At 41.3% G+C, this 27,157-nt stretch overlaps 1 protein-coding gene across 3 annotated transcripts; it reads left to right on the forward strand.

The window, feature by feature from the left end:
- The first annotated feature begins 1,486 nt into the window (after nucleotides 1-1,486).
- On the forward strand, nucleotides 1,487-21,739 carry LOC103708122. 3 transcript variants are annotated; one of them, XM_039114254.1, is made up of 10 exons: nucleotides 1,487-2,139; nucleotides 2,336-2,485; nucleotides 5,686-5,859; nucleotides 6,856-6,921; nucleotides 9,000-9,059; nucleotides 10,148-10,189; nucleotides 11,125-11,247; nucleotides 19,747-20,034; nucleotides 20,313-20,623; nucleotides 20,889-21,739. In XM_039114254.1, the coding sequence occupies exons 1-10, from the start codon at nucleotides 1,554-1,556 to the stop codon at nucleotides 21,501-21,503; spliced, it is 2,415 nt and encodes an 804-aa protein (XP_038970182.1). In that variant the 5' UTR covers nucleotides 1,487-1,553; the 3' UTR covers nucleotides 21,504-21,739. The 3 variants fall into 3 exon arrangements, with proteins under 3 accessions (XP_038970182.1, XP_038970183.1, XP_038970184.1); XM_039114255.1 differs by lacking the exon at nucleotides 6,856-6,921; XM_039114256.1 differs by lacking the exon at nucleotides 5,686-5,859 and having other exon boundaries at nucleotides 1,488-2,139.
- Nucleotides 21,740-27,157: the final 5,418 nt, after the last annotated feature.

Raw genomic sequence — 27,157 nt, forward strand, 5'->3', positions numbered from 1 at the left:
CATCCTTAATTAGAATGGTATAGGATTCGAAGCAATGGAGTTGGTGGATATCGGTTCCTTTGCTTAGCTCAAAAGGTAGAACAAATCCAACTTTAATAAGATACTCCATTACTCCTTAAAAAGTGGTCCATTTGATCATGCATTTGAGAGATTCTCACACATCATATAAGAATCCTATAAAATTACATATTGGCACTTGTGAATGTAGACTGGAACCACATCTTGCACCACAACTACCCCATTCTTTCATCGAAGCATGCCATGAATTACTCTGTCCTCAAACTTAGGGTCCCTGGCTCCATGGCATTTCATTTTGATTCCACGATGCGCAGCTTAATCATGATCATAGAGGGGGAGTTAAAAGACGGAGGGATGATAGAAAAGCTCAGCACTATACATCATTCTGAGACATCAAGGAGAGTACTCCTTTGCTGTAACTTTTATGTTGACTTGCCCCGTGAAGCCTGGCAGGCTCCCGGAGCCAAGAAAAAGGACCTTAGACCCCACATCTAAGAGGGTTTTTTGACTTTTAACAAATGGTTCTCTACTTTCATAAGCACAGTTTATGAAAGCACAGTTTTTGAGATGTACATCGCAAGTGGGCCGCTTATCATGCATGATCCAAGGGCTCATGCTGCATTGGACCATCGATCAAATGGTCCCATATATAAGCGCACAACCCTTGCTTAAAGCGCTACCTGCCCATTTCTTAAATAGTAAGTTTTGCTTTGGAATGTTCCTGACGAATCACTCGCAAAAGGACTTCAAACTCACTATGTTATTGTCATTAACAGCTGGATCGCCGAGAAGCTCGGTAGCTTAAAGCGCTGCTTGCCACTATTTTGCGTTATTCTATGTTGCTTTGAATTTTCTTTTGTTAATCTTTTGCCAAAGAAAGATGCTCGTGGTAGACAAAGAACTTAGTTCCCAGCTTGTAAGCGACCAGCGATCTTTATCCTAGAAGGCCACATTAAGCGTGACCACATTAAGGTTGCAACGACGCAATGGGTGCTTCAACTTGACGAGTGAGAGTAGAGTTCGAGTGATAAGACTATGATTGGCTATCTTTAAATTTTGTCGTTTTTCTGACATATTACGTCGCACTTGGTGGATTCTTAAAATTCTGGTAGCAGGGACTTGAAAATGAAAGTAATTAACTAATGAATTAATCTTGATTATCTAAACAAAGTTCGAGTTGTACAGTAGTTTTTGTAGCAGGCTTCGAGCTTTCGGCTGCGTCTTGTTGCTGATAACGCAGACTAACTCCCCTATGTTCTATTCTTATTTGATATTTGCCGGTCAGATACCGTATTAACGTATCATTCACCTACATATGGTACGTGCACAACCTATAGCTCGGTGTAACTTGATGAAACTTTTTGCCTTCAAGAGCAAGCACACGGGTGCATGAATTATAGGATCCGGATTCAGGAGCTAGGGTAGTTTGATACTGCTGGCCCCTCCTATAAATAGGGCCCGGCAAGCATCGGCTATTAAATGTATTCAGGCTGCTGCAACGACCATCCCCCACCACTACACACTAGAGATTCCCAATGAGCTCGCCACACACTGATATCCATCCCCAAACGGAGGACGAGAAGACGCAGGACGTCTCCGACGACCTCAAGAAAGACTTGTTCAAGAAGGCCATGGAGGGCAGGTGGCAAGACGTGGCGCGCTCCTACTCCGAGAACGAGAAGGTCCGCGAAACCCGGATAACCTGGGCTGGGGATACCTTGCTGCACTTGGCCGTATCGAGCGGCAAAGAGAGCAACGTGAAGCTTCTCATGGGCTGCCTGGAAAAGAGCGTGCTCGACAAACGTAGACAGGAGATTCTGGCGATCCGGAACGATTGGGGTGATACGGCGCTCCACTTCGCCGCCGCTCTTGGGATGGTGAATGTGTGTTTGGCCATGGCCAGGTTGCACCCCGAAATGGTGGTCGAGATTCACAACGGGTGGCAAGAGACGCCCCTCTTCAAGGCTGTGCGCCACGGCCAGAAGAAAGCCTTCTTCGCCCTGCAGTCCGTCCTGGACGAGAAATTATATATTAATGCAGCCCCTGGTGTCAGGAATCAAGGCGTCAGGAGGGTACGTGGCGACACCATCCTCCACGAGGCCATTTTCGCGGAGCGTTTTGGTAAGTACTACTTAATGGTAGATTTAATTAGCTGCAGTCAGAAATATTAATTGGAATATCCTCCCAAAATTACAAAGGACTATCGGGTTTGTGTTGGCGTTGATTAGGCCTTGTCTTTTTTAAAGATCTTATACCTCCTTTATCATAGTGGGTGCATGTAGTTCCTAATTTTGAGTCCTGCTCATGTGGTGAATAGATCTGGCCTTCGAGATCATAGACCGCTATCCAGATTTGGTTTACTACATGAACGAGAAGGGGGAGTCGCCTCTTCATGTCCTGGCCAAGAAGCCGTCAGCTTTCAAAAGTGGAACCCGTTTTAGCCTACTTGAGAGTGTAATCTACGATGGTAAGTCTCTCTTTCTCTCTCTCTGCGCACATGTATCTGTCCATCTATACTTTCCAACCTTATCTAAATTTTTCTAAACCACGGACCCTATATTACGATATTGGATTTATTTCTGGGACATACCTTCAAATGGATCCTGGTTCTCTTTACACTTGCTTTGATTACGAGATGGGATAGAATAAGTAAATGCTCGCTTTTCTCTATAAGCCTAGTATGTTTCAAGATGCGAAAGTTGGAGGTTCATATATGTCCAACTTTGCCATCGTGGATAGCTACCACATCATCCATCTTGGAGACAGCTAATTCTCATTTATTTCTGAAATACAACTCCACCTTTGAATGATATGCTGGCCATCGACAGTGGTATAGAACTTTGTAGTGCAAAAACCGTACGGCAGAAAATCCTAATTCTCTCATGATAGGATGATGTGATGAGGGCCAAACAGTCCTCTTGTGGCAAAACATGGTAGACGATCCGAACTTGCAATGGAGGTGTTATTTCTTCAACTTGTTTTAGATGGGAATCACTAGTATTTTCATCTCTCAACATGGTTGTCGGGCGGGGAACGAAGGCTTATATGTCTTCTAGGGAGCAGGTGAGTTTGGTGGATTGCAAGCTATACCAAGCTATGTGGTTGGCTCGATCATATATGAACCAGCATCGGATGGTCATCCTTTCATCCATATGTATGGGTGGTTAATATCTATCCGACTATGCTATAAAGATCCTCCCTAGCAATATTTTAAAACCTAAATCATTCAACAAATCAAAGATAGACCGAAACACGGATCGCTAGTTCAACTGATGGATTTACCAGCTTCAAGTCATGACATCATGATAACATATAAATATTTCAATATTCGTTACTTATATATAAGTACTAGATCAATATATCTGTTACTACTCTATAGCAATTTTCAGCACTTTTTTGTCAAATGATATCAAGGGTCACAAAGAATTGTCATTACTAATTATTAGAGCAATTATAAAATAATTATTGATAATGAATTATCAAATCGATCATAAAATAATCATTGATAATTAATTATCAAAAAAATTATAGTTATTGACAATAAATCATCTAATTACGTATATCTACATCATTTATAAAGATAGTGTAGAATATTTATTTAAGCTGCTATAAATATGTTTGTTGTTTAAAGATTGTGTTGGAATCTCTTATCTGATGGGTGACAGTGTGTGGGGCAAGTAGATTCGAGCTCTAAATCCGACCCATCTATTGACAAGTTAATTTGGTGTTGTTTATGGTGGGGTGTTCTCATAAGAGCTATGTCAATCTGGTGGTTGATGTCTTGGTAGAGATGTGGAGAGAGAAAGAGGGTGGTGGTGGTTGGTGGAGAGGTGGATATAGAGGTGATAGTGGGAGGGAGGAGAGGGATATCAAGAACTTGCTGGTGGTGTATGGTCCATTAGCAGAGATACGAAAGATGGAGGGGTTGGTGGTAGAAGAGGGCACAAATATAGCTATCCTGTATAGATGGATAACACCAAAATACCTTGAAAAATTGGTATTGAAAAAAACTATAATGATGGGCAAAAGACTCCTTTCGCGAGGAATAAAATAAGTACATAAGCAATGAAAAATTGGTGGGAAAAAATGGAGGAAAAGGAACAAGAAGAACCACCATGGCTAGTAGAAGACAAACTTATTAAAGTTCTTATTAGAGGTATAAGCCTATCAAAGTTCTTACTACATATAGATAGTTACATTTCAAAAAGAACTGCCATGGGCTGCTAATAGTTTGCCTATCAAATCAAAGGTAGTATTTGGTGACCCAAATAAGATCACCGAGGTAATCTTACCAAAACTACCCCTAATATATTCCATAAAAATATATTTATTAATCCTATAAAATATATTATAATAAAATATTAATATATCAATTAATAATATATTTCATAAAAATATATTTATTTGTCCTATAAATTATTAATCGTATAAATATATATTAATTGTTATTATAGAATCAATATTTTTATTGATACTTATAATATATTTGTAATACTAATAATTATTTTGATTAGGAAAATAAGGCAAATAGAAGTAGTGTATTAAATAATTTCATTATATTAATATTAGTACAATAATATATTTCTTTTATAATTTAAAATTATCATTAAATAATAACATGGCAATAATATGATTAATAATATATTATAATATAATATATCATAAATATAATGCATAATATCAATATATAATATGTATAATATTTATGTATTATATTAATGGTATACTGATATACCAATTTTTTATGTGGGACTCAAGGACATTTTTGTTCTCAACTTTCAACCTAAGTTTGTTGCTCTAGACTGATCTTAGATTTTTGACCTCAAAAATAGGTATCTCATCACCAAGTTGGGCGGTGATTTGAAGAGTTCTTTTTACTGTTCTAATATTTGAGCTCTTCCATTTAGATCTAATATTTTGCCAAACGACAAATACCAACTAAAAATCCTTTAAAAATCAAGCAAAATCTAAACAATATTTTTAATTATTAAATAATTTGAATATATCAAATAATTTGATCTCGGACTTACGTCCAAAGATAGATATAATTAAAGAAAGCTTGCTCATTGTAGATATATAGAAAGTGAAGAGAAATCAAGATACAAATCCCTCGACGCTGCTACCTTTCAAATTCCCAAAATAAAGAGGTCGTCCCAATGCAAATCCCTCAGTCCAAACCCTAATGGATTGTAGTTCTAAGGTGGAAGATCCCAATATATCCTCTAAATAGATCATATAATATATAGCTAGCTAAGGAATTTGGTCATGGATTATGTATGAAATTTATACAAATGACAAAACTAATGCATAAATTTACTATAATCATTATATTTATGTATTAATTTTCTCTTAAAAAATAACACATAAATTTAGTGACTATAATTTAAAAAACTTAATTTTTTGATAGCATATGATTGTTAATTTGCAAAATGGTGAAAGTCAAAAATATAATTGATTTGTCTATTTAAAATATCAAAACTATAGTTCTTTTGATTTAAAAAATGTAGAGCAACTATGGTGGTGAACCCTAAAGTACCAACAATGCACAAGTATCAATGGAAGTATATTTTTCTAAGCTTTTAATTATTGCTTGCAGTTTTATATTTTAAAGACTGAAGCCTTAGCTTGCAAACTAGCATTATTTCTTCCCTTTTCCTTCATGTGTAGGTATCTCTGTGGATCCACTCAAACTCGAATATCCAAGTTACCAGGAGAAATTCCGCAAAAATGAAGGCATTGATTTTGAAAAGGATTTGCATGATGGAAATCACAAATTACCAGATAATTACCAAGCATGCTATAGCATCTTTACTTTGCTAAAGCACGCCTTCAAGAATATTGGTAGGTGCAAAAGGCTAAATAACACATAAATATTAGTACCATTCAATAATTGGCACCAATGTTGCTTTATTGAAAGCATTTGCAACAAGGTTTTTTTTCTATTGAATTAGTTTCAATTGGTTTAAACAAATTTTGACGGACTTGTTTTTTCAACTATCTGTATTTATCCTTTACATGAATGCACATATCATACAATTTTTTTTAGGTGCTATTTGGGTGTAGAGCAAATATGGAGGAACAAGGAATAGCCATCTAGGTACAGTAAATGGTATCAAAGTTATTCTATGGGATAAGAAATTTCTGATGTTTGATTGGATAATTAAGACTGAGATGATATCCTGGTCAATGGTCATAAAGTTGTTTAGTTAGTAGAATAAATTGATTGCACATGTGGAGATCTGGACAAGACAGCCTCTTTAGCAAAAGTTAGAAAATGGCTAAGCATGGAATTTTTATCTCATGGAAACATGAAAAGCCAGCATAATATCTATTACTTCGAATACTAGCTTCAATGTATAACCTTTCTCATGGAAACATGAAAAATAACAGTTTGTTGTATCCACTTCATTATAGTCACACTCTAGATTCAATTATATCACTGCAAACTTCCAAACAAATGCTATTTTATTTGCATATATGCACATATGTCACATACACAAAACTTCTAAAGATTTGATACTACACCTAAGCCCATAGAAAAGGAGGAAAGAGGAATCAAGTAGGGCTTCATACATATGAGCAACTTCTCTTTTTCTTGGATTTATAGAGTATGTTAACGAAAAAAACTAGGATTAATGTCATTAAGGTAATCGTGATTCACATCTTAGTAAAAGAAGATTTTGTAGAACTTGCTTGGAAAGTAAATAATTCTTGTTTGAATTATTAAAACAATTCCTTTAAACATTTAATCATCCAAATGATACCCATCTATTAGAATCAACAAATAATTTCTACTAATTAAGTTGAGATGATGAGTTCTCATTTTTTTTCCTGCAGCTCCTTGGACCAATGGTGAAGATGATAAGTCCAAGCACATTACAGACGTTGAAAACAAAATCTCAGGTAATACATACATACATACATACATATATATATATGTATTTCTCTATATGTGTGTATGTGTGTAAATATGTATATATTTATATATGTATTACATACATGCATACATACGAAATATGTGATGAAGGATTTTGAACCCTAAAAAAAAAAAATTGGTGAAGGACTTGCATGGCTGGTTCCAAATAATTGAAATAGACCTTGCTAGCTAACTTGCAGTTAATCTAAATATCTTCTTACTAAGGTCTCATACCCCAGTAACAGCATCACACACACACACACGCACACACAAATGGTCAACAAAAAAAAAAATCCTGAAATATGTCTCCACATAATCTTTAAGAGAATATGGCATACATCATTTGTAAAATTATTTCTTTCATTAAATTAAACAGGAAGCCTGAGGTCTTAGGAAATAATCATGATAGCTATATTTTACATCATCATCAATAGGTGATTCATCATCTTTTATTTTGAGAAAAATGACTGTCATATTAATAAACTAAGTGCTTCTGTCAAGAAAAAAAGGTAGAATAGGGATTGATCATTTGTTCCTCAACCTTTTTTTAAGGGAAGGGGCCTTGATAGTTAATGCTCGAAGATCCAACATAAATCAAGGGCCACATTGTTATAAATGAATACAATAACATTTATAACACAAAAATAATAGATAATATTAATGAGAGGCTAGTCAAGGATGCTTATAAGTAGTAGATATTTAGATAGAACAACCATGTATGCTGGCAATCTACCAAACCATTTTTTTTGGGGGGGCAAACTTAACAACTAGTCATTTTTTGACTAGACTTTAACAGGAGATCCCTTGACCATAATCATTTAATTTTTAGTCCGACATGCACTTATATTCTCTATGCATATAGTTAAAAATTAGTTTTGTACACAGTTATATTCTCCTTGTAAACAATTATATTATCCCTGCATATACTTATGCAATTGTGTATGTATTGGAGAATAAGTGCATACAACCACTAGGGACTAGAAATTAAAGAAACTTTGAAACTTGAGGTGGTTGTAAAAGTTTCAGCCAATGGAGACTAAAAGTTGTAGCCTGATCAATGGAAGGACTAGTTATCAATTTACTATTTTTTTTTGGAAAGAAGAATGAGACAAATACCTAGTGATGTGGTAACCATGCCATGGATTGTAGTCTCCACTAATATCTAAAGCTACTTTTCACACCTTGCCATGCTCTAGTTGCTGAAAAAACAACAATTTATCATATCAACTTTATTATAGTCACACTCTAAATCAAAATTCAGAAACCCTTTAAAAAGTTATTGTATGGATTCAATTACATCACTACAAACTTCTAAAGAATTGTTACTTTACGTGCACATGCACACGTCATATCTACAAAACTTCTAAAGAATTGTTACCACACTTACATGAGCCCAAAGAAAAAGGGGAAAGAGGAATCAAGTAGGGCTTCATAGATATGAGAGACACTTCTTTTTCTAGGATTTCCAGAGTATATTAACAAAAGAAACCAGGACTAATACTATTAAGGTAATCGTGATTCACATCGTAGTAAAATTAGATTTTGTGGAACTAGCTAGGAGAGTAAATAATTCTAGTTTGAATTATTAAAACAACTCCTTCAAATATATAATTATCCAAATGATATAGATCAATTAAGTTCACGTTTTTTTTCTTGCGGCTCGTTGGACTGGTGGTGAAGATGATAAGTCCAAGCACATTACAGAAATTGAAATCGAGATTCTAGGTAGCACAAACATACATACATACATATACTTACACACATACATATATTTATGGATTTATATATATGTGTGTATGTATGTATATATGTAGATATGTATGTACATACATGCAAACATATGTAATTACATATGCATATATGTATGCATGTGTGTATGTATTTATGTAGAGGTTCTTGTGATTCTTATCTTAGAACTAGATAGGAGACTAGATAATCCTTGTTTGGATTGCTGAAATGACTCCTTGAAATATTTAATTATCCAATTGATATAGATCAATCAAAACTATAAAATAAATTCCTGCTAATTGAGTTGAGATGATGAATTCTCATTTTTTTCTTGCAGCACCTTGGACCGATGATGATGATGATAGGCCTAAGCATACTATAGATGCTGAAACCTCAGGTAGTATATGTTTGTATTTATGTGCATGTATGTATGTATGTATGTATTTGTCTGTGAATGTGTATATGTAGGTATGTACGTATCAACCAAGTTATATGCTTACCATTTGATTAACTTTAAGTTGAAAAGCTTGAGGTGTCATATGTTCTACCCCTGCTTTTGGGACTATTTAAGAGTAATGGCTAATTACATTCCTAGGTTTACTAATTTCAAGGTTTATTTGTCTAATCTTTTCAAAACCTAGGACGAAGAAAAGGAAAAAATTGGCAAACATTCATGATGAAGCCCTTTTGGTTTTTGAAATTGTTTGTGAAATATTTAGAGATTTTGGTAGCAAAGATTATTGATTTCATAAAAGAGTGAAAATAAAAGTGAGGAATTACATAAGTTTTGTGCAAATGTCATCTTCAGCGTCAATTTCTAAATGGTATTTCACTAATTTATAGGAAAACAAAAATACATAAAATGAGGATGCCAAATAGATCCATAGTTGAACTGGTGGGTTTTTTATCGTCTTTTAATTTGAAGGGGCGGTAGAGAGAGGACTGGAGAGGATCTTTCTTCCCACATAAAAAATGGGCATCACTTGTTTACTAAAATTATTCTTTACATTGACATTACCTATAGTCTTAATATTGGGTGCCACCATTCTTGCAATCATAAACCATTTCCAAAATAACCAACTCAAATATTTGATGCTTTCACAATTATAAGTTGACTCAATTGTTTTTGTTTTAAAAACCTTTCTCAGTAACATGGCCAATCATGTGGTAGATTCAATTTATTTATTTTTTTATTTGAGGCGACATTATTCGGTCATTTTTTTAAAACGTTGTCTTCACGAGCGTTTGGTACCTCTTCTTAGGTAGGTAGTTGGTCATCGAGAATTGCGGCAAGTTTAGAGGAGCAAAGCGCAAGTCAAATTTATTATAAATATATAATATTGTTTTCAATATTTTGGGTTACTTATTAGCTTCTGGTTTTTATATTAATTATTTCAGTGATTATTCTCTTTCCCTTTATAGGTTTTTTCTTTGGATTTCCCTAGCATTTCTGCAAAACTGACAATGGTGAGTTCTCATTTTCAGATGCAGTTCATAGCATCCGCACAACGGATAAAAGAGACCCAGGTAAATTCCTGCAAAAGCATAATAGTAGATCTAGCAATATGGATTATTTTGTTGTAGCCACGTGCGCAAACACGTACTTGGTTCTAGGTTTCTCCTTTCCTTTTTCTCCATGGATGCAGGAAAACTAAGGTACGCACAATTTAGAAGCGACAGATTACTGTTTTCCCATACATTTGTGGCTTCTTCTGTCGATGATCTTGAACTTACGAACAAAGATGGCCTTTATTCATCTTACTTTTGTCTCATGCCCCAACAACAGCATCACATACCACACACAACCTGAGGTCTTAGGAAATAATCATGGGGAGAAGTCATTTTTTAAAGAAGTTTTATTTAGTTATAAGCTTTTTCTGAAAGGAGAAAATAGATAGGAAAGAAGCTCAAGCTAAGCTGAAACTTCTTCAATTTTCATTCCATTCTGAGATTCTTCCTCTTTTTTTTTTGGCTGGTCAATTGCATCACTGTCTTCTTGCAAAAGATGTAACCCATCTTTCCTGGAGACTTTGCATAACACCAGGCACAAGTTGAAACTTTGAATTATGGGCTTCACGCTAGGCACCCAAATATATCCTTCAGATTGACTGCCCGATGATGCTTGGAGTGTCATATATTCTACCTATAACAATGGCTTGCAAGAGCATTGTTCCACAAAAATGGTGGCCTTTAGGATTGACCAAAGACAAACAATACAGCTCATTGAGATAAAAGTTTTTTTTCCCATTTTCGAGAAACCATCTGTCTCGTGATGAGGGAGTTATGGAAATCGATATCATTATTAAAACCTCTGGTGGAAGTATACAATGACTATATGGTTGAAATGATTGCCATCATACTATACATATATAGTACATAGGGTTATTAATTCTACTACTCATTTGAAAAGTTGTTGCTAGGCTAATTGCACTGATCGTGTTTTTCTTCATTGAGCTTGGCAGAGAACGGTGTAAAAGAACGACAAAATGGCTCGCAAAATCATCCAAGATCTCCAAAATGTTACTCCACATGCTTCAATTTCTTCAAGGATGTAGTAAAGTTTGTGCTAATTACCACGGGAACCGGTTCGTATTCTAGCTTGATTTTATGAATGTTAGTCATCTCATTATAAATGTTCTTTTTTTTATATATGAAATTGGGTAGTGAAAGATTATTGCTTGAGTTAAGCCTTTTCTCTTCCATATAAAGGCTTTTGAGTCCGAGCATGCAGCCTGCCATGACTTGGCCTCATCCAAGTAGCACCATTAGCCTCTATGTTATACACTTCATTTTTAGTCTACCTAAAATCGACATGTCAGCAAGAACTCGAAGATATCAAAACACTGTAATATGTTAGGAACCCATAAGAATCTATGAACTTTGGATGTTTCTCATGAGACATAGTCATTTTGGCCACCATAGTGAACTAGAATAATAATCTTCACAATATAAAAGAGTGACATACCAGGGGTGGTCAATTTTGTGCACATGGAGAGCTCCCCTGCCAGGCAGCATAAGGGCGTGGCATAGAACTAGACCTAGAGCATTTAATTAAGTAAATTGTAAAATTGAACTTTTTTTTTTTTGAAAACGACATTTCATAGAGCTCTAATTTGAGTACATCCAGCCATATCAAAAAAAAGTAAAGAGTACAGGGTAGGAGGAATATCTCCTACAGATGTCCATGTGACCTTCCCGGAGTGCTGGGCAACAAAAGAGGCAATCCAGTCTGCTGCACTGTTCGCCTTCCGAAAAACATGTAAAGCCCGAAAATCGCTCGGCTCCTGCGTCAGTCTCCGAATCTCACGGATGAGAGGATGACCATCACCATATCTGTCCGCTCCCGAATCCACTCGATTACTATAGAGGAGTCTCCCTCAAGGCATATATGCTCAGCACGGAGTACCCGCCTCGCATAGGATATCCCCTCTCAGGCTGCCCGCAGCTTCGCACCGACTGCAGTAAGTTCCGACGCGCGGCGGCCACCAGCTGCTATCAAACTACCCAGATGGTCTCTGATAACAAAGCCAACTCCTCCTAACACCCCGTCCACCAATATACTACCATCAAAGTTCACTTTGAGATGACCAAGGGGTGGGGGTACCCAAGAAACTAGGGTGAACCTGGGCGCTGTGACAGCGGAAAGAGTACCCCAGGTGTCCCTGGCCATCTCAGAAGAGAACCTAATGGTAGTAGTGGTAACCTCCCTAGCAAGATGCATAGCTCTGTCCACCACCACCCGCGGAGGTAACCGTCTACCCTCAAAGATGCCAGCATTCCTGTCCAACCAGATAGAATGAGCCAAATATGCTCATCGGATCCTGGCCTCAACAGTGCTGGGCCTCCGCATGGAAACCCTCAGCCAATGAATCAAATCCTGTGTCGACTCGACTAAATAGGGCAACAAAGATGGTGATTGGCTCCAGATTCCCCTAGCTCTGGGACACTGCAGGATAACATGATCATTCGTCTCCACAGTCTTCGTGCACTCCTCACAACACTGAGTGATCCTCATCCCTTGCCGTGCTAGCATACTTCTGGTCGGCAGGCAGCCCCATGCCCCCTCCAGATGAAGAGCACCACATGCGGGTGAATCCGCATCCTCCAAATCCATCCTCCCTCTATCTACCGGGCTAGCTCTCGGCTCAACAACATGGAAATATTCCTGGCTCGCACCTGCGATCACCCTGTCGGCATCCAGACTAGTCTATCCGACCCCTCCCAGGCAGGTATAGGTAGAGCCAGGATCATCTCTGCCAACTGCTCCCCAAAAGCCTTCCTAATCAACTCCACCCTCCAACAGTCCCCCCCGGGCTCCATCAAATCTCTAACCCTGAGACCGGCTAACCTCGACGTATCCATCATAACCGGAAGTCTACTCATAGGCTGCTCCGTCACCCAGCGATCCTCTAACACATCAATGGACCGACCATTACCAATAGCCCATCTAATTGTGGGAAGCACCAACCCTGCTCTAGCACAAATCTCCCTCCAGATCGGTGAATGGCGACGCCCAGCACGGGCCTTAGGCACTAGACCACCATACTTGGCCCTCATCAGTGAGGACCACATACCATCAGGCTCTAACACAACTCTAGCAGTGTGCCGTGCCGCTAGGACCTCCCGTCTCGCCACCAAGGACTGCACCCCCAAACCACCATATCTCATCGGCTGACATACAACCTCCCATGCCACAAGATGGATGCCCCTTCCGCCTCCATTCCTCCCCCAAATAAAGTTTCTGAAGATCTGCTCAATATTACTCACTGTCGCAACCGGTATAAGAGAGTTAGATAATAGGTAAATCAGGATCGAGGAAAGAACTGACTGTACTAGGATAATCCTGCCCATCATGGAGAGTGAATGTATCTGCCACCCCTCCAGCCTGTGCCTGATACTGATCTCGAGGGAGGAACAATCATTGCTGCGTAGACGCTGACCGGAGATTGGCACTCCCAAATACCTCAACATGCCCTCCTGCTCTCCCACCCCCAAAATCTTCAGTATGGAGGTCTTCACATCCGGTTTGGTCTTCGGGCTAGAGCAAATTTCTAACTTGGATGAATTGACCCGTTGACCAATAATCTCGAAGAATTCTCCAAATAATCCATACTGCCTGTCTAGTCGCTCGGGCTAACAAAAAATAATCATCGGCAAAGAGTAGATGAGAGATCAGTGTGGCATCCGGCATAGGCATGTAAACCTCCAGCTCCTGGGTGATCACTGCATGCCGCAGGATCCTGGAAAGTGCATCAGGGCATAAAATAAACAGTAATGGAGAGAGGGGGCAACCCTGACGCAATCCACCAGTAGACACAAAATACCTTGATGGCGTTCCATTTACCAAGATGGCGAAGGAAGGAGCTCTGATACATCCCATGACCCATCTGATCCATGTCTCGGAAAAGCCAAACTCCTGCAGAGACTGCGGCACAAAATCCCATCTCATCCTATCATAGGCCCTCTCCATATCAAGCTTGATCCCCATCAAACTCCTCCCACTCGAAGCCTTACCAAGATCAAACATGAACTCCTGGGCAATAAGAACATTATCTGTAATATTCTGCCCTCCCACAAAAGTCCCCTGCTCCGGGCTAATCAGTCTCGAAAGAATATCCCTCAATCTAATAGCTAGTAACTTCGCCATCGCCTTGTATAAGGTCGTACACAGACTGATCGAGCAAAAGTGGCTAGGCTCGGATGCATCCTGTCGCTTCGGTATCAGGGTGACTAGGGTCCTCTGCCAATCTGTAGACATCACTGCTATGCTGAAATACTGCTGTATGGCAGTCGTCACCCCCTGACCAACAATCATCCAGTACCTCCGAAAAAGTAATGGTGGGAAGCCGTCCGGACCCGACGCCTTGTCCCCCTCAAGGGACCGCATCACCTCCTGAATCTTCCTCTCTGATACGGCCTAATCAGTGCGGCCGTATCCTCCTCTGCCATCCGTATCAGTGGCGGCACGATGCCCTCTGAGGTCCCAGTACCCGTGTGAGGACCCGTGCGGGCGTGTGTTTAGTCCCACATCGGTTATTCGCTGGGTAGATCTTGGGTACTTATACAGGATCAAGGAACCCAAATAAAAACTTCCGGCTAGCCATTTTGGCTGAGTTCCTGGGTTGCTACAAATGGTATCAGAGCGGACCCGGCCCATAACTTATGTGGACTAGGAGACACTGCAGCACAGATCCATTGAGGTTGACCACGGACCGATCGTGGTGTTTGTGATTAGATTTGAATGGATTTGAACCCTTAGCCTGACGAGGACGTCAAGGCTTGAACGGGGGGAGTATGTGAGGACCTGTGCGGGCGTGTGTTTAGTCCCACATCGGTTATTCGCTGGGTAGATCTTGGGTACTTATACAGGATCAAGGAACCCAAATAATACCTTCCGGCTAGCCATTTTGGGTGAGATCCTAGGTTGTTACAAAAGGACGCTTGCGTGAAGCCCCAGAACCGGACAATATCTGACAGAGGAGCCCCATGTTCCCCTCATGTGGCCCCCACGTGGGCACTAGGTGCCTCACGTGCCTCGCAGAGGCGGGAGCGTGACATTTGGTATCAGAGTCGAGGACGGCTCTTGTCCGATGGTGGGAAGGGTGTGAGGCCCAATAGTCCCACATCGGAAAGACTCGTTCCAGAGCCTGGGCATATGAGGCGGGTGTCTTCAAATCCTGCAGACGCGTTTTGGGTGGAAAACAAAACCGGAGAGGGGTGAAGGACGCTTGCGTGAAGCCCCAGAACCGGACAATATCTGGCAGGGGAGCCCCGTGTTCCCCCCTCATGTGGCCCCCACGTGGGCACTAGGTGCCTCACGTGCCTCGCAGAGGCGGGGGCGTGACAACCCGTCTGCTCAGACCATCTGGCCCTGAAAAAACCCTCCAGCACCCTCCGAATCATATATGGGTCCTCCACTAACTGCCCATCCTCATTCCTGATCATCCTGATCCTGTTTCGATGCCTCCTGATCACTTTCGTCTGGTGAAAGAATCTAGTGTTCCGATCCCCCTCCTGGATCCACTGTACCCTCGATTTCTGTCTCCAAAAAATCTCCTGCTGTCTCAAGAGGGAATCATGCAAGGCAAGGAGTGATCTGAGCTCCCCCATCTCCTCATCTGCCAAACTCCCCCCCATGGCCTCCTGAGCCTGTAACCTGGCAATAGCCTCCTCAAACTCCTCAATCCTCCTGAAAATATTTCCTACCTCCTCACGGTTCCACCTTCTCAACCTTCTTTTCGTCAGCTCCAACCGGCGAGACACACGATACATAGCATCCCCTCTCACCGGTACGCCCCATGCCTCCCTCACAATCTTCCAAGACCGTGGATAACATGTCCAGAACTTCTCAAATCTAAAGGGGGAGCAAAAAGGAAACACCTGCATCAGTACTAACCAGTAAAGGGCAATGGTCGGACGCAATCCTCGGCAAGTGACGGACATGATAGTCAGAGAAACACTGGGCCCACCCGGCTGTGGCATAGACTCTATCCAATCTCTCCCAAACCTGGGTCTGCCCCTGCTGATTATTGCACCATGTGAATTTTGGGCCCGAAAAATCCAAATCTATTAATCCATTTGACATAATGAATTCTTGGAACTTCCAGATTTTCCTCTTATAAGCAAAGGCCCTCCCTTCCATCTTCTCCCAGGGATCAACAATACAATTGTAATCACCTGCCAACAGCATAGGATAGCCCTTATTGATAAGCTGAGACGCCTCCGCCCACAACTGCCTCCAGACTCTATAATCTGTACTGGCATACACGGCTGCTAGAACCCACGGGCTTCGATTATCCTCCGATATCACTAAGATGACCTCTTGTTTACAAACATTGAAGACATCCAGTTTATAGTCACCCTGTGCCCAAGTAACAATAATACCTCCCGACAGTTCTTGAGATTCCACTGCATAGAAACCCCAAGATCTCAAAACTACCGCTCTAGCCTTCTGAAGGCTTCGCCCGGATAGCCGGGTCTCAAACAAAACACAAATTTCAGATTTGTGCTGGTGCCCCAACCTGCGAAAAACCGGGGCAAAGGAGGGCTTCCCTACACCCCGACAATTCCAAAGGAGGGCTCTCATGGTGCACATGGTGCATCGGCACAACCCACCTCCCCCGGGCCACTGCCGCATCTTGGTTCCAATTCCAAGTCCTCATCACACCCCACTTCTCCTCCCTTCTCCAATTCATTGTGCATCACCCCCTTAGCAGAAGCCATCAACTGCTGCACAACTAGGTTATGTGACCCACTGTGTATCTGTGCCAAATGGCACACTGTCTCCGCTGAATTCACACCCAAATTCTGCTTTGATCCTTCCCCATAACCATCACCATGGCGTGCCGTCTCCTCCCTGTTTGGAACGCAAAACATGCTTCCCACCAGAGCTGAGTCGGAGGAGAGAGGTCCCCCAGCATAGTTTCTATCACTGTGTTGGCGTGCCAAACGGCACGCAGTCTCCCCTCCCACAGAATGCACCGTGACCATGGAAACTTCCTTACCGATACGAGTGACCTCCTCCTATTCGTCGGCTTCCCTAGCTCCCGCCTGCACCGTAGGCCCAACTTCAACTGCCGCCGGCTCATCGGTCACTGCCGCCAACAGCTCCGCCGCAACCGACGCAGCTCGTGCCAGCCCCCGCCGAGATGAGGTGTTCTCCCCAGGCCGCCGGCCATCTCCTTCCTCCGCCTGTCTCATCATGGCCGTGTCCGCCGCCGCAAGGGGTGGCGGCAAACTCTTGCTGCACCTGCGGCCACCTCCGACCGAACGGAACCCATCTCCCCGGGGGAGAAAATCTCGTTTAGGTGTCGCACGCGGGCCAGTCGCAGACGACGTCCCGACTCCCCTATTCGGCCCGAAGACTGCCGGAGCCTGATGGATCTTAGATAGACTCCGGGCCCTTTTTAGCGGACTTGGGCCCAACCCAACCCTGCCCAGATCCACCTGGCCCATCGAGGACGCCCGATTCCCCCCACCGGGTCCCCTCATCGATTCACTGCTGGACTCGGGCTGCTCACCTGGTTGACTCAGGCCTTCGTCCACCTCTTCAGTCAAGCCGCCCAACTACGTCTTCTCCGGCGACCTCCACCTAGCCACCTTGGTTGGCTTTTGCCAACTTTCAAGTCCTGTGGTGAAATGGGCAGCCTCGACCCCCCATCTCCCTCGCTCGGCACTGCAGCAGACGTCGTCGGAGCCGAGCCCCTACTGTTGCTCGCCCCGGTCATCTTCATCTTCCCACTCCCCCCTTTGAGAGCCCCAATGCCATCGATCCAATTCATGGAGAGCCAAGGACCATAGATCAGTGGGTCCTCCGATTCCCTTGGCGCCTTCCCTGTGTCTGGACACCGAACGCTACTTCCAGCTGCCACCTCCATGCCTTCCATCGTCGGGGAAGAAAACTCACAAGTCTTCTCCCCGTGACCTATTCGGCCGCATCGGTAGCAATAGTCGGGTAAGTTTTCATAAACAAACTCCTGCCATATCTTCCTCTCCAATCCCTCCTTAGCTCCCTTCAAGAAGATCCCCGGCTTCAAAGGAACTCTAATATCGAGCTCCACTTTCACCCTTGCAAACCCCCTCTTCCTCCCTTGATCAGTGGCCACGTCCAAAGCTAAAGGTTTTCCGGTCGTCGCTGCAATTTAGAGTAGTGTCGCCTTTGCCCAGAAATCCAACGGCAGCCGTGGGAGGCGCAGCCAAGCTACCACCCATCTAGCACCATCAAAGCCGGTGATGAAATTCGGCCTCCAGCGTTCCATTGTGAAGAGCTGGCCGGCCACTAAGCATGGCCCCCTCGACAGCATGGCCTCACGATCCTTCTCGCAGGCGAAGCGTACCGCCAGAGCATCATCAGCCATGGTGACGACCTCAACATTATAGTCCAGATTCCTCATCCGTCTCAACTCCCACCCTACCCACTCCGCCGGCACCTTCTGCCCCACACTTTGCATGAACACCGAGGTGCTTCGCCACTCCTTCCTAGTCATCTCCAACCTTTCCTCGGGGACCTCTAGGACCTCCGTGAAGTGACTCTGTAAGGCTCCCAACTCCCGCTCCGAGATCTGGTGGCGAGTCCATCTACCCTGAATCGCCGAGCCCTTTGCCACCGCCGCCCACGACACACCCCTTGGATCAGCCCGGAGGGAATGGCGCCCCACCTCCTCGGATCTCCCTCCCTTCCCAGTCTCCCTCTCCTTAGCACTGATGTCGGCCATTTGCTCCTCCCAACACCCGTTCGAGGAAATCCCCAAAAGACCGCACGACTATTGAAGCGGCTCTCTCACTCCTCTCTCACCCCTATAATGCCAACCATAAATCTAAAATTGAACTTTTCAAAATCTAAATAACCCAAGCTTTTCAGAAGTTGGGCACCTGACAAAAATAATTTTGAGTTCAGACTTTGTTTAATTATAGATTGGAGGATGCGATAGTATCAAATCGCGACTGCTATTGATGAGGAGAGCACAAGATAGTATCAAATACCATGCTATCTCATGTATTAGGTGAGGCTCTCCTAATCAACTTTGTCGTGCAATACACATACTGTCATGCTTGAGAGATAAGACCTCTCATGTATAACCCCAAACTCGAAAGGATTTTATTTCAATAACTTTTGTAGCTTTTGAAATGGAGCATATATGACCACAGCCATTTAAGGATACAAATGGGCCAGGTCTGGGCAAGGGGTTGAAAAATTTCCACATGGCTAGCCTGATAACCTGGCCCAAACAATGTAAGGAACTAGTCGGTAGGCCAGTCCATTAGCATCTCTGACAACAATTGCAACTTACCACGATCAATTTTTTTAAGAGCAGAAAACCACAAGGAAAGTAGGGATACCAAGGGATTCTAAAATTTTCAATAAGGCCTGTCTGAAAAATGGTGTTGTAACCAGGCCGAAAAAAAAGAAGTTCATTAAAAAAACTTCATATATAACAAGAAAAGACACCCTACTGGCTAAATCTCTCTAAGAGAAAATATCAATGGGCTGATTTTAATGCAGCAAGCTTGTTATTAGTGATATTTATACAATTATATTTACCACTTGAAAAACATTTGTGTGTTGTTAAACCATGCAATTGTAGGGCTATGGAAGGTCCAGAAAATAAAAAAGAAGCAGCAAACGAATACACATGCAATCCAGATCATGGAAGAACTTCTTCGCCCACACAGGTTATGGAATTATGCTAAAGACGGAACGACGCGCGGCACGGCACAAGGAGATCAGAAGCCTCCAACCACGAGTCCACCAGATGTTAACGATGGATCAAAGCAACCCAATTCTCAACAAATTCAAGATGAAATTCTCAAAAAACTTGAAAAATGTTGCTGCAAACAAGTTGAAGATGACTCAAAACAAAAACCAGTTCGAGGTATCCCAAGCTTTATTCTGAAAGTTAATCGCTGTAGTTCTATTGGTCAACAATTTTAAAGATAAGCAAACGATGCTATGGCCTAGTGGATTCAAATCTTGATGGTGTTGTTTTTCAAATATTTGACCTAGATAATTTTGTTAAGTAGTGTTCTCACAGTCATACCCCACTTTGAGTTGACAAAAATATTCAGTCAAATAGATGGCATCTGTATGATGTATTCAAATATCTTGGAGGCTAACTTTTTCTTTCGCTCTATAAATTCAAATTTTTGGCAGTGACACCATTCCTAGTTGCAGCAAAGAGCGGCCTCACGGAGATGGTGGAGAAAATTCTGAATGACATGCCGGTGGCAGTTCTTGACATGGATGAAGATGATAAGAACATAGTACTAATAGCAGCGGAGAACCGACAATCCCGAGTATATGAACTTATGTCGAAGAGAGAATTTATAAAGGATATTGTGTTTCGCGCTGTGGACAACGACGGCAATAGCGCGCTACATTTGGCTGCCAAGCTCGTCTCTAATAGGCCTTGGCCCATCCGTGGAGCAGCACTTCAAATGCAATGGGAGATCAAGTGGTACAAGGTCTTTCTCTTTCTCTCTCTCTCTCTCTCTCACACACACACATGCACCCACGCACGCACCAGTGGATGGCTATAGTCCCTAAACCTCGTTATTGGGAATATCATTAGTAGGGGTATGTTAGAGAGAGTCAACTATAAATATCTTTTGATGAGATGCCACCTATCCATTTGATGAATACTCCCTGCTTATTGGATCAATGATCTATATTTTGTTTCCATCTAGCTAATATAATGTCTGCTTGCATGTGTTGCTCCGGACATCTCAGTATGTGTTGAAATCCATGAGATCCAAGTTCTTCATGCATCACAATATGAAAGGCGAGACCGCTCAAGATATCCTCACCAACACTCACGAGACTCTGGTGCAGGACGCCGAGAAGTGGCTCAACAATACCTCGCAGTCGTGCTCCGTGGTTGCCGTATTCATCGCAACGGTGGCCTTCGCCTCTGCAACCACTGTGCCCGGGGGTGTCGACCAAAATTCAGGCTTCCCCATCTTCGAGGGCAAGTGTGCCTTCCAAGTGTTTGCCCTTTCTTCTCTCATAGCCCTCTTCTTCTCGGTTACCTGCCTGACTATGTTCCTCTCTATCCTCACCTCCCACAATGAGGAGCGAGACTTCGAGAGGAAACTTCCTGTAAAGCTGATCCTCGGCCTCACCACCCTCTTCCTGTCCGTCGTTGCAAACCTCGTCTCCTTCTGTGCCGGCCATTTTCTTGTCATCGAGCAGAAGCTAAAGTATGCGGCTTATCCAATATATGCAGCTGTACTTGGCCTGCCCGTATCATTTTTTGCTCTGGCGCAGTTCCCACTCTACATCGACCTCTTAAAGGCCAACTTCGCTGTGGTGCCACAGCACGCCCAGACGTTGCATCCTTCTTGAATTATCCGGCGGGAGGGCATTTCTCGTGTTTGCTTCACAGAGTGTAGATTTCTTAGCTTATGTTGTGACCTCTGCTAGATCCTTCGCATCTTGTTTGCTTCCATGCCATAAGTGTGGGTTCTTCCACCCTCTTTGACGTTGTTTGTGGACATCATTCTGTGTGTTCGGATATTTTAGATTTCCAGCATATGATGTAGAAGTTTTCTTCTTGATTTGATCGTGCTTATGGTCTGCTTGGTAGATTTTGCATGCGCTTCTGGTAATATCGACCCCATAATTTACATCACTTAATTTCAAAGAGATGTTTGTGGTCTTCATGGTAGATTTTGCATGCACTTCGGGTGATATAGAACCCATAGTTTACAGCACTTGATTTCAAAGGGAGTAGTCCTTGTAGACATCCTCGAAATTACGAGTATAATTGTCACACCCCAAGCTCGAAATGCGACAGGCGTCGCATGCCTGCACGGCGGACCGTACAAGCATATGCAAGGTTGCAGATCATAACAAAGCAATGACAAATTTTTGATTTTTTAATCAATAATTTATTCAAAGCAATCTTCTAAAGTTTCAAAATTCTATATGTCAACATAAATTACATACTCTAACTAGTCTATCTAAAATGCCAATAACTGAAGGAATCATTAGAAAATCTAGTACACTCCCTAAGTCCCGAGCGATCAAGCGTTTATGCATCTGGATCTAAAAAATAGAAAAATATGATAATGAGATATACTAGCCCAGTAAGCAATATAATATCCTAGAGTGGGATCAAATCATGCCAGATATTTAATCAAAATACAAAACAATGACTAAGAAATAAATCACAAGTAACATATTTTTTTCAAATTTATTATCATTTTCACAAATAATATATTTCTTGACCTGGATAAAGATATTTGATCTCTCGAACCATATACAAGATGATTTGTCATAGGTGCAATCACCCGCGGGCGGTGATTTAGCCCCTGCCTCTGCTATAAAATTCGCTATCAGGCTTGCCGCCTACTTAGGCTTTAACAAGTTCATCACCGTCATACTTTTAGTGAGAGAATGCATGGCAGGGGTCACCACCAGGAGTGGTGGGAAAAGTAGCGCTGAGAGAGGAGATGCGCTTTGTGAGTTATTTTTGTAGTATTAGATAACTTTAAATTGCATTGATGCGGCAAATAATGGTCATTATTTTGAAACAATCAATCAAAATTCTAGTGGGTTCTATATAGCAAAATAAAGTTGTTGTTGAAACCTTGGTTAGGATAGATTTAATTTATTATGGTCAAGATCCTCTCGAATTCAGGATTTAATTAGAGATGTTTAGTCTCTTATCTATTGAGGCTGAAATATATTATTGATCATTTTCTTATAAATTTAAGATTTTGGAGCCAAAGAGTTAGTTAACGTGGTATCAGAGCCTAGGTTTATATGAGTTCGTCAAGTTTGATATACGTTGTTGACCTTATTAGGTTAAGCTTTTGCAATAGATTAGTTATTTGACATGGTGTGAACTTAACGGACTTCTCTATTGTGAGTTATCTAATGATTAAAAGGGACTCACAAGGAGTATGTATCATGATGTCCTTACCCACTCAATCATGAACCAACTCGTAATACACATGCAACTTGTGATAAGGAAGTAGCGTCATCCCATTCAATCTCCAACAAACGGGTATCCAAACTCATTAATGAATGGAGATGGCTTCGCTTTGATAGCAGACCCTGAAGTTTCAGACAGACACTAGTAATTGGCCACTAGAAGATGTCTCCTAGCTATTGGGAAACCTATTTGGTGGGACTATCAATGTTTGAGATCTAATCCTACTTTTACCTAGACTAATGATATGGACCTGTGCTTATGTGCCATGAAATGGTGGATCCAAGATTTTGATAGAGAGGGGGAATTATAATAACTTACATATTCCTCTATATATTGAGGTTTAAAATCGAAATAATTATTTGGGGTAGCCAAAAGGATATAAAATTTTACTATAAATTTGATATGTATTCATAGTGGAGATGGTCTATGGTGGATTAGAGAGTATAGAAACAAGTTTAGATCAGATGACGAATTAGAAAAATCGTAAGTTGCAAGATCTGGCTGCCATTGTCATACCTCCCAAACGACTCTAAGATTTAATTAGATACCAAATAATTAATTAGAGATAAATAAATTAAAATATTGCTAACTACTTCCTAATTAGATGACTATAATTTGAAATTATTCACTTTTTGACTGACGGTCCAAGGATTAGTGGGATAAGTCAAAAAGATCAAGAAGAAAAAGAAAAACTATAATTTTTTTACCAAAAAAAATTGCCAACACATCTATAATCAGCATGGTGAGCTAAACTGAGCCAAGCTAGCACAAATTTAATCGAGAAAAACTCCAACTAGGTTTTCCTAGCTTGAGACAAGCATGACTGGCTTGGTTAAATATCAAGTCAAGAAGGCTCTTCGAGTCGGCCTCACCTTGTGTTCGATTAGTTTACACCTCTCAAATCTCCCTTCTGTTTATCTTTACTGGACTGCAAAATTATGTATAGCATACTATTAAATAAGAAATAAATACATCAAATAGTTTTCATTTGTCCAATTTTTCTTTTTAAAAAATAATATCTGAAATAATGTTAGCAATGTTTTTTTAATAAATATCAGGCTGATAAAAATAATATATTTATTTTTTATCTTTCTATTTACTGACTTATCTCCTCTTTTATTAATCTTCAGCTAATTTTAAATATAATTGCATTGAAAGCTCTCTCTCTCTCTCTCTCTCTCTCTCTCTCTCTCTCTCTCTCTCTCTCTCTCTCTCTCTCTCTCTCTCTGTGTGTGTGTGTGTGTGTGTGTGTGTGAGAGAGAGAGAGAGCTTTATTAAAAATTAGAGATCCAGAGAGAGAGAGAGAGAGAGATCCAGCAAGCCTATATCATTGTTTTTTTTTTTTTGAAAAATACAATGAAACTTAATGCTAGCACCATATATGTATGGACCCCTAAAAAAAAATACAATGAAACTTTATGCTTGCACCATGTATGGACCCCTCCGCACTAGATAGGGATGCCAACCAGATGATTTAAAGGTTGACTGGAGCATATATCAAAAACTAACTCTTTGTGTAGTATGATATATCCAATCTTATGTTTAGTACTGCTTTTAACTCCGTTGTTGTGAGCAGGCATGGTCGAAGAAATCAGAGAGATGAAGAAAAAGAACTTATATGCTTATCGGATTATGCAAAAACTTGTTTCTGGAACCAAAGGGTGGCAATTGAATAGTGATGGCAGGAAACCCAAGGGAAAAAATTATGATTCAGCAGTGGAAAAACTGAGTCAAAAACAAAGGGATTCTGAAAGAGAAAGGGAACCTCCACGATCATTGGAAAAGCAAGCAAATTGTATTTCAGAAGCGCAAAAAAAATATTGTCCAGAACAACAAAATTCTAAAAGAGAAAATCTAGTTAAAGTTATTCCTATGCATCAATTTATATGCTAACCCTTTTATAAATTCACCAGTCCACCATTTTAGAAGCAGTTTGAATTTTAAAAACTTATCAAAGCTGACATAAAATTGGCCAAGGTGGTCATGTTGATTGCATTTGTAGTGAATTGGGTAGTCCAAGCACAAGATTTAGTTAGCTGATAAGTGCTAAATAATGTACAAATTTATCTATTTTACATAGCACTTATTATTATTGTTATGCACATATTTTAAATATTAACATAAGAAAATGTGTTTCCCCTCGTCATTGCATTTTAATAAATTATTAGAGGTAATTCAAGTTTGGTTTAATTTTCTATATTGATTTAGTCTAATGTGTGTGCAGGTCGAGTCATCCCATTCACGAACTAGTCCCAATCTGTTCCATGTGTGGACTACTTTCTCCCACATGTGCATGAAGCTACCCATTCCTTTATCTACGTCATATTTTCCGTAGGCACTAAGCTTCCCAACTTAGCAAAACAAGAGGCCTCTCCCATTTTCTCCATGTGTCCAAACTTCCTCTATTTTAGATTCAGGACAAATCCCTTCCAACCTACCCGAGTGGACCCCAACCATTTTTCTAAAAAATATATATATATAAAATAATAAGATAATATATATATATATATATATATAATAATTCTCATATCACCCCTCACACACTCATCTCCCATATCATTTTTTTATTATTATTATTACCTTTCTCCTCCCCTGTTTTGGAACAAGCCGCATGATCATCCTTTCTGCATCCTCCCCCGCACGTTCAAAGGAATTCCTCCCAGCCAATCTCAACATCCTCGTCTCCTCCTAATCCTCCCGCGCACGATCCTCCGCTTCGATTCTCTCCGTGATGCATCCAAGATCCCGACAGTCCAGCCATTCCGCTCCTATTCACGCAATCACCGCGCCCAGAAAGCCCTCCGAATCAGCCCGATCCTCCGCCCTCGCTTCAAAACAACGGGACCTCGTATCAGCCGCGTGCCAGATTCACCTACGAGGGAATCAGCCGGGCGTCTTCCGCATCTAAGCAGCTGCAGCATCGTCTTCATCCCCGGGTGTTCCGCCAGCGACCACTCCTCCGCGATCCCAGCCGGCTACAATCAACGATCCATTCCACCTCCCAGCAGCCAAGATCCAGCGCCTCCGCACAGCTACCGTTCCGAGCATCCAAGACAGCATCGCGTCCCAGCATATCACGCCATGGATCCGGCCACCTTCTTCTTCCACCCTTCTCCAGCGATCTCGTGTGCAACAGGAATCAAGCCTCCACGAGATCATTCCCAGCATCACGCCCTCCTCCTCGCTGGGGATCCATCGCTGGGTCTTCGAGATCTATAAAAGGGGGAAGAACCAAGCAACCGGGGGCGTTCGGTGGCAAGGGAGAGAGCTCGGTTCGAAAAAGAAAGAAAAAAAAAACAGGGGAGACCCTGTTTCGGTGAAAAGAAGAAAAGAACCGAGAGGGGGGCTCTGTTTCGTTTTGAAGAACGAGAGAAAAGAAATAAAAGAAGAAAGGAGGGGGGGGAAGAGAATATTTTGTGATATTTTGGGAAGAATGGGAGCGGAAGACTTTCATTTGAAGATGGGAGCTCGTCCGGAAGCCATGCTCGGCTAAACATCCAATCTAGGGCTGGATGAAGCCCTAGCAATGTATCAGGGCATTGTAGTTCTTTTTTTTTTATTATTATTTTGGAGCTTGTTTAAATTCTTATCTTCAATGAAATATTTCTTTTATGATGTTTAAACCTTGAGCATGCCATTTACTATTCATGTTTGCTAAAGTAGTCTAAGATGATCCATGCCTAGAAAGATGAGGCGTGCTGCACCCTAGATTAGCATACTTAGGTAGACACTTCATGCTATACCGAAGATGGATCTTCCTAAAACTCTTTATGTTTTTATTTTAAAAGGCTTGTAGCCAAATTGCATGCCTCTCCAAAAGATAAAAATTAAGAACACAGTCCCTGATGTAATGCTATGTGGTGGATTCTAAATCCTAGATCCATTTACTCTGATAAATTCTAATTCGTACTCATAGTTTAATTTAATTAAATCAAGTTAGCAAATCCTTCTTCTTGATTTATTTTTAAAAGAAAAATAACTTATTCTTCAATCCCTGTGGACCGACATCCGTAATCACTATCCTACAGGATACGTGCTATTGCGTGGTTTATTTTCAAAA

Source organism: Phoenix dactylifera, chromosome 16, assembly GCF_009389715.1.
Source record: "Phoenix dactylifera cultivar Barhee BC4 chromosome 16, palm_55x_up_171113_PBpolish2nd_filt_p, whole genome shotgun sequence".
Lineage (NCBI taxonomy): Eukaryota > Viridiplantae > Streptophyta > Magnoliopsida > Arecales > Arecaceae > Phoenix > Phoenix dactylifera.

Bases quoted from the DNA above. Each gene is read 5' to 3' on its own strand.
- LOC103708122 (XM_039114254.1), top strand. From the start codon at position 1,554: ATGAGCTCGCCACACACTGATATCCATCCCCAAACGGAGGACGAGAAG. The intron at 10,190-11,124 runs GTAAATTCCTGC...TGAGCTTGGCAG, and splicing joins AACGGATAAAAGAGACCCAG to AGAACGGTGTAAAAGAACGA. The intron at 20,035-20,312 runs GTATCCCAAGCT...AATTTTTGGCAG, and splicing joins AAAACAAAAACCAGTTCGAG to TGACACCATTCCTAGTTGCA.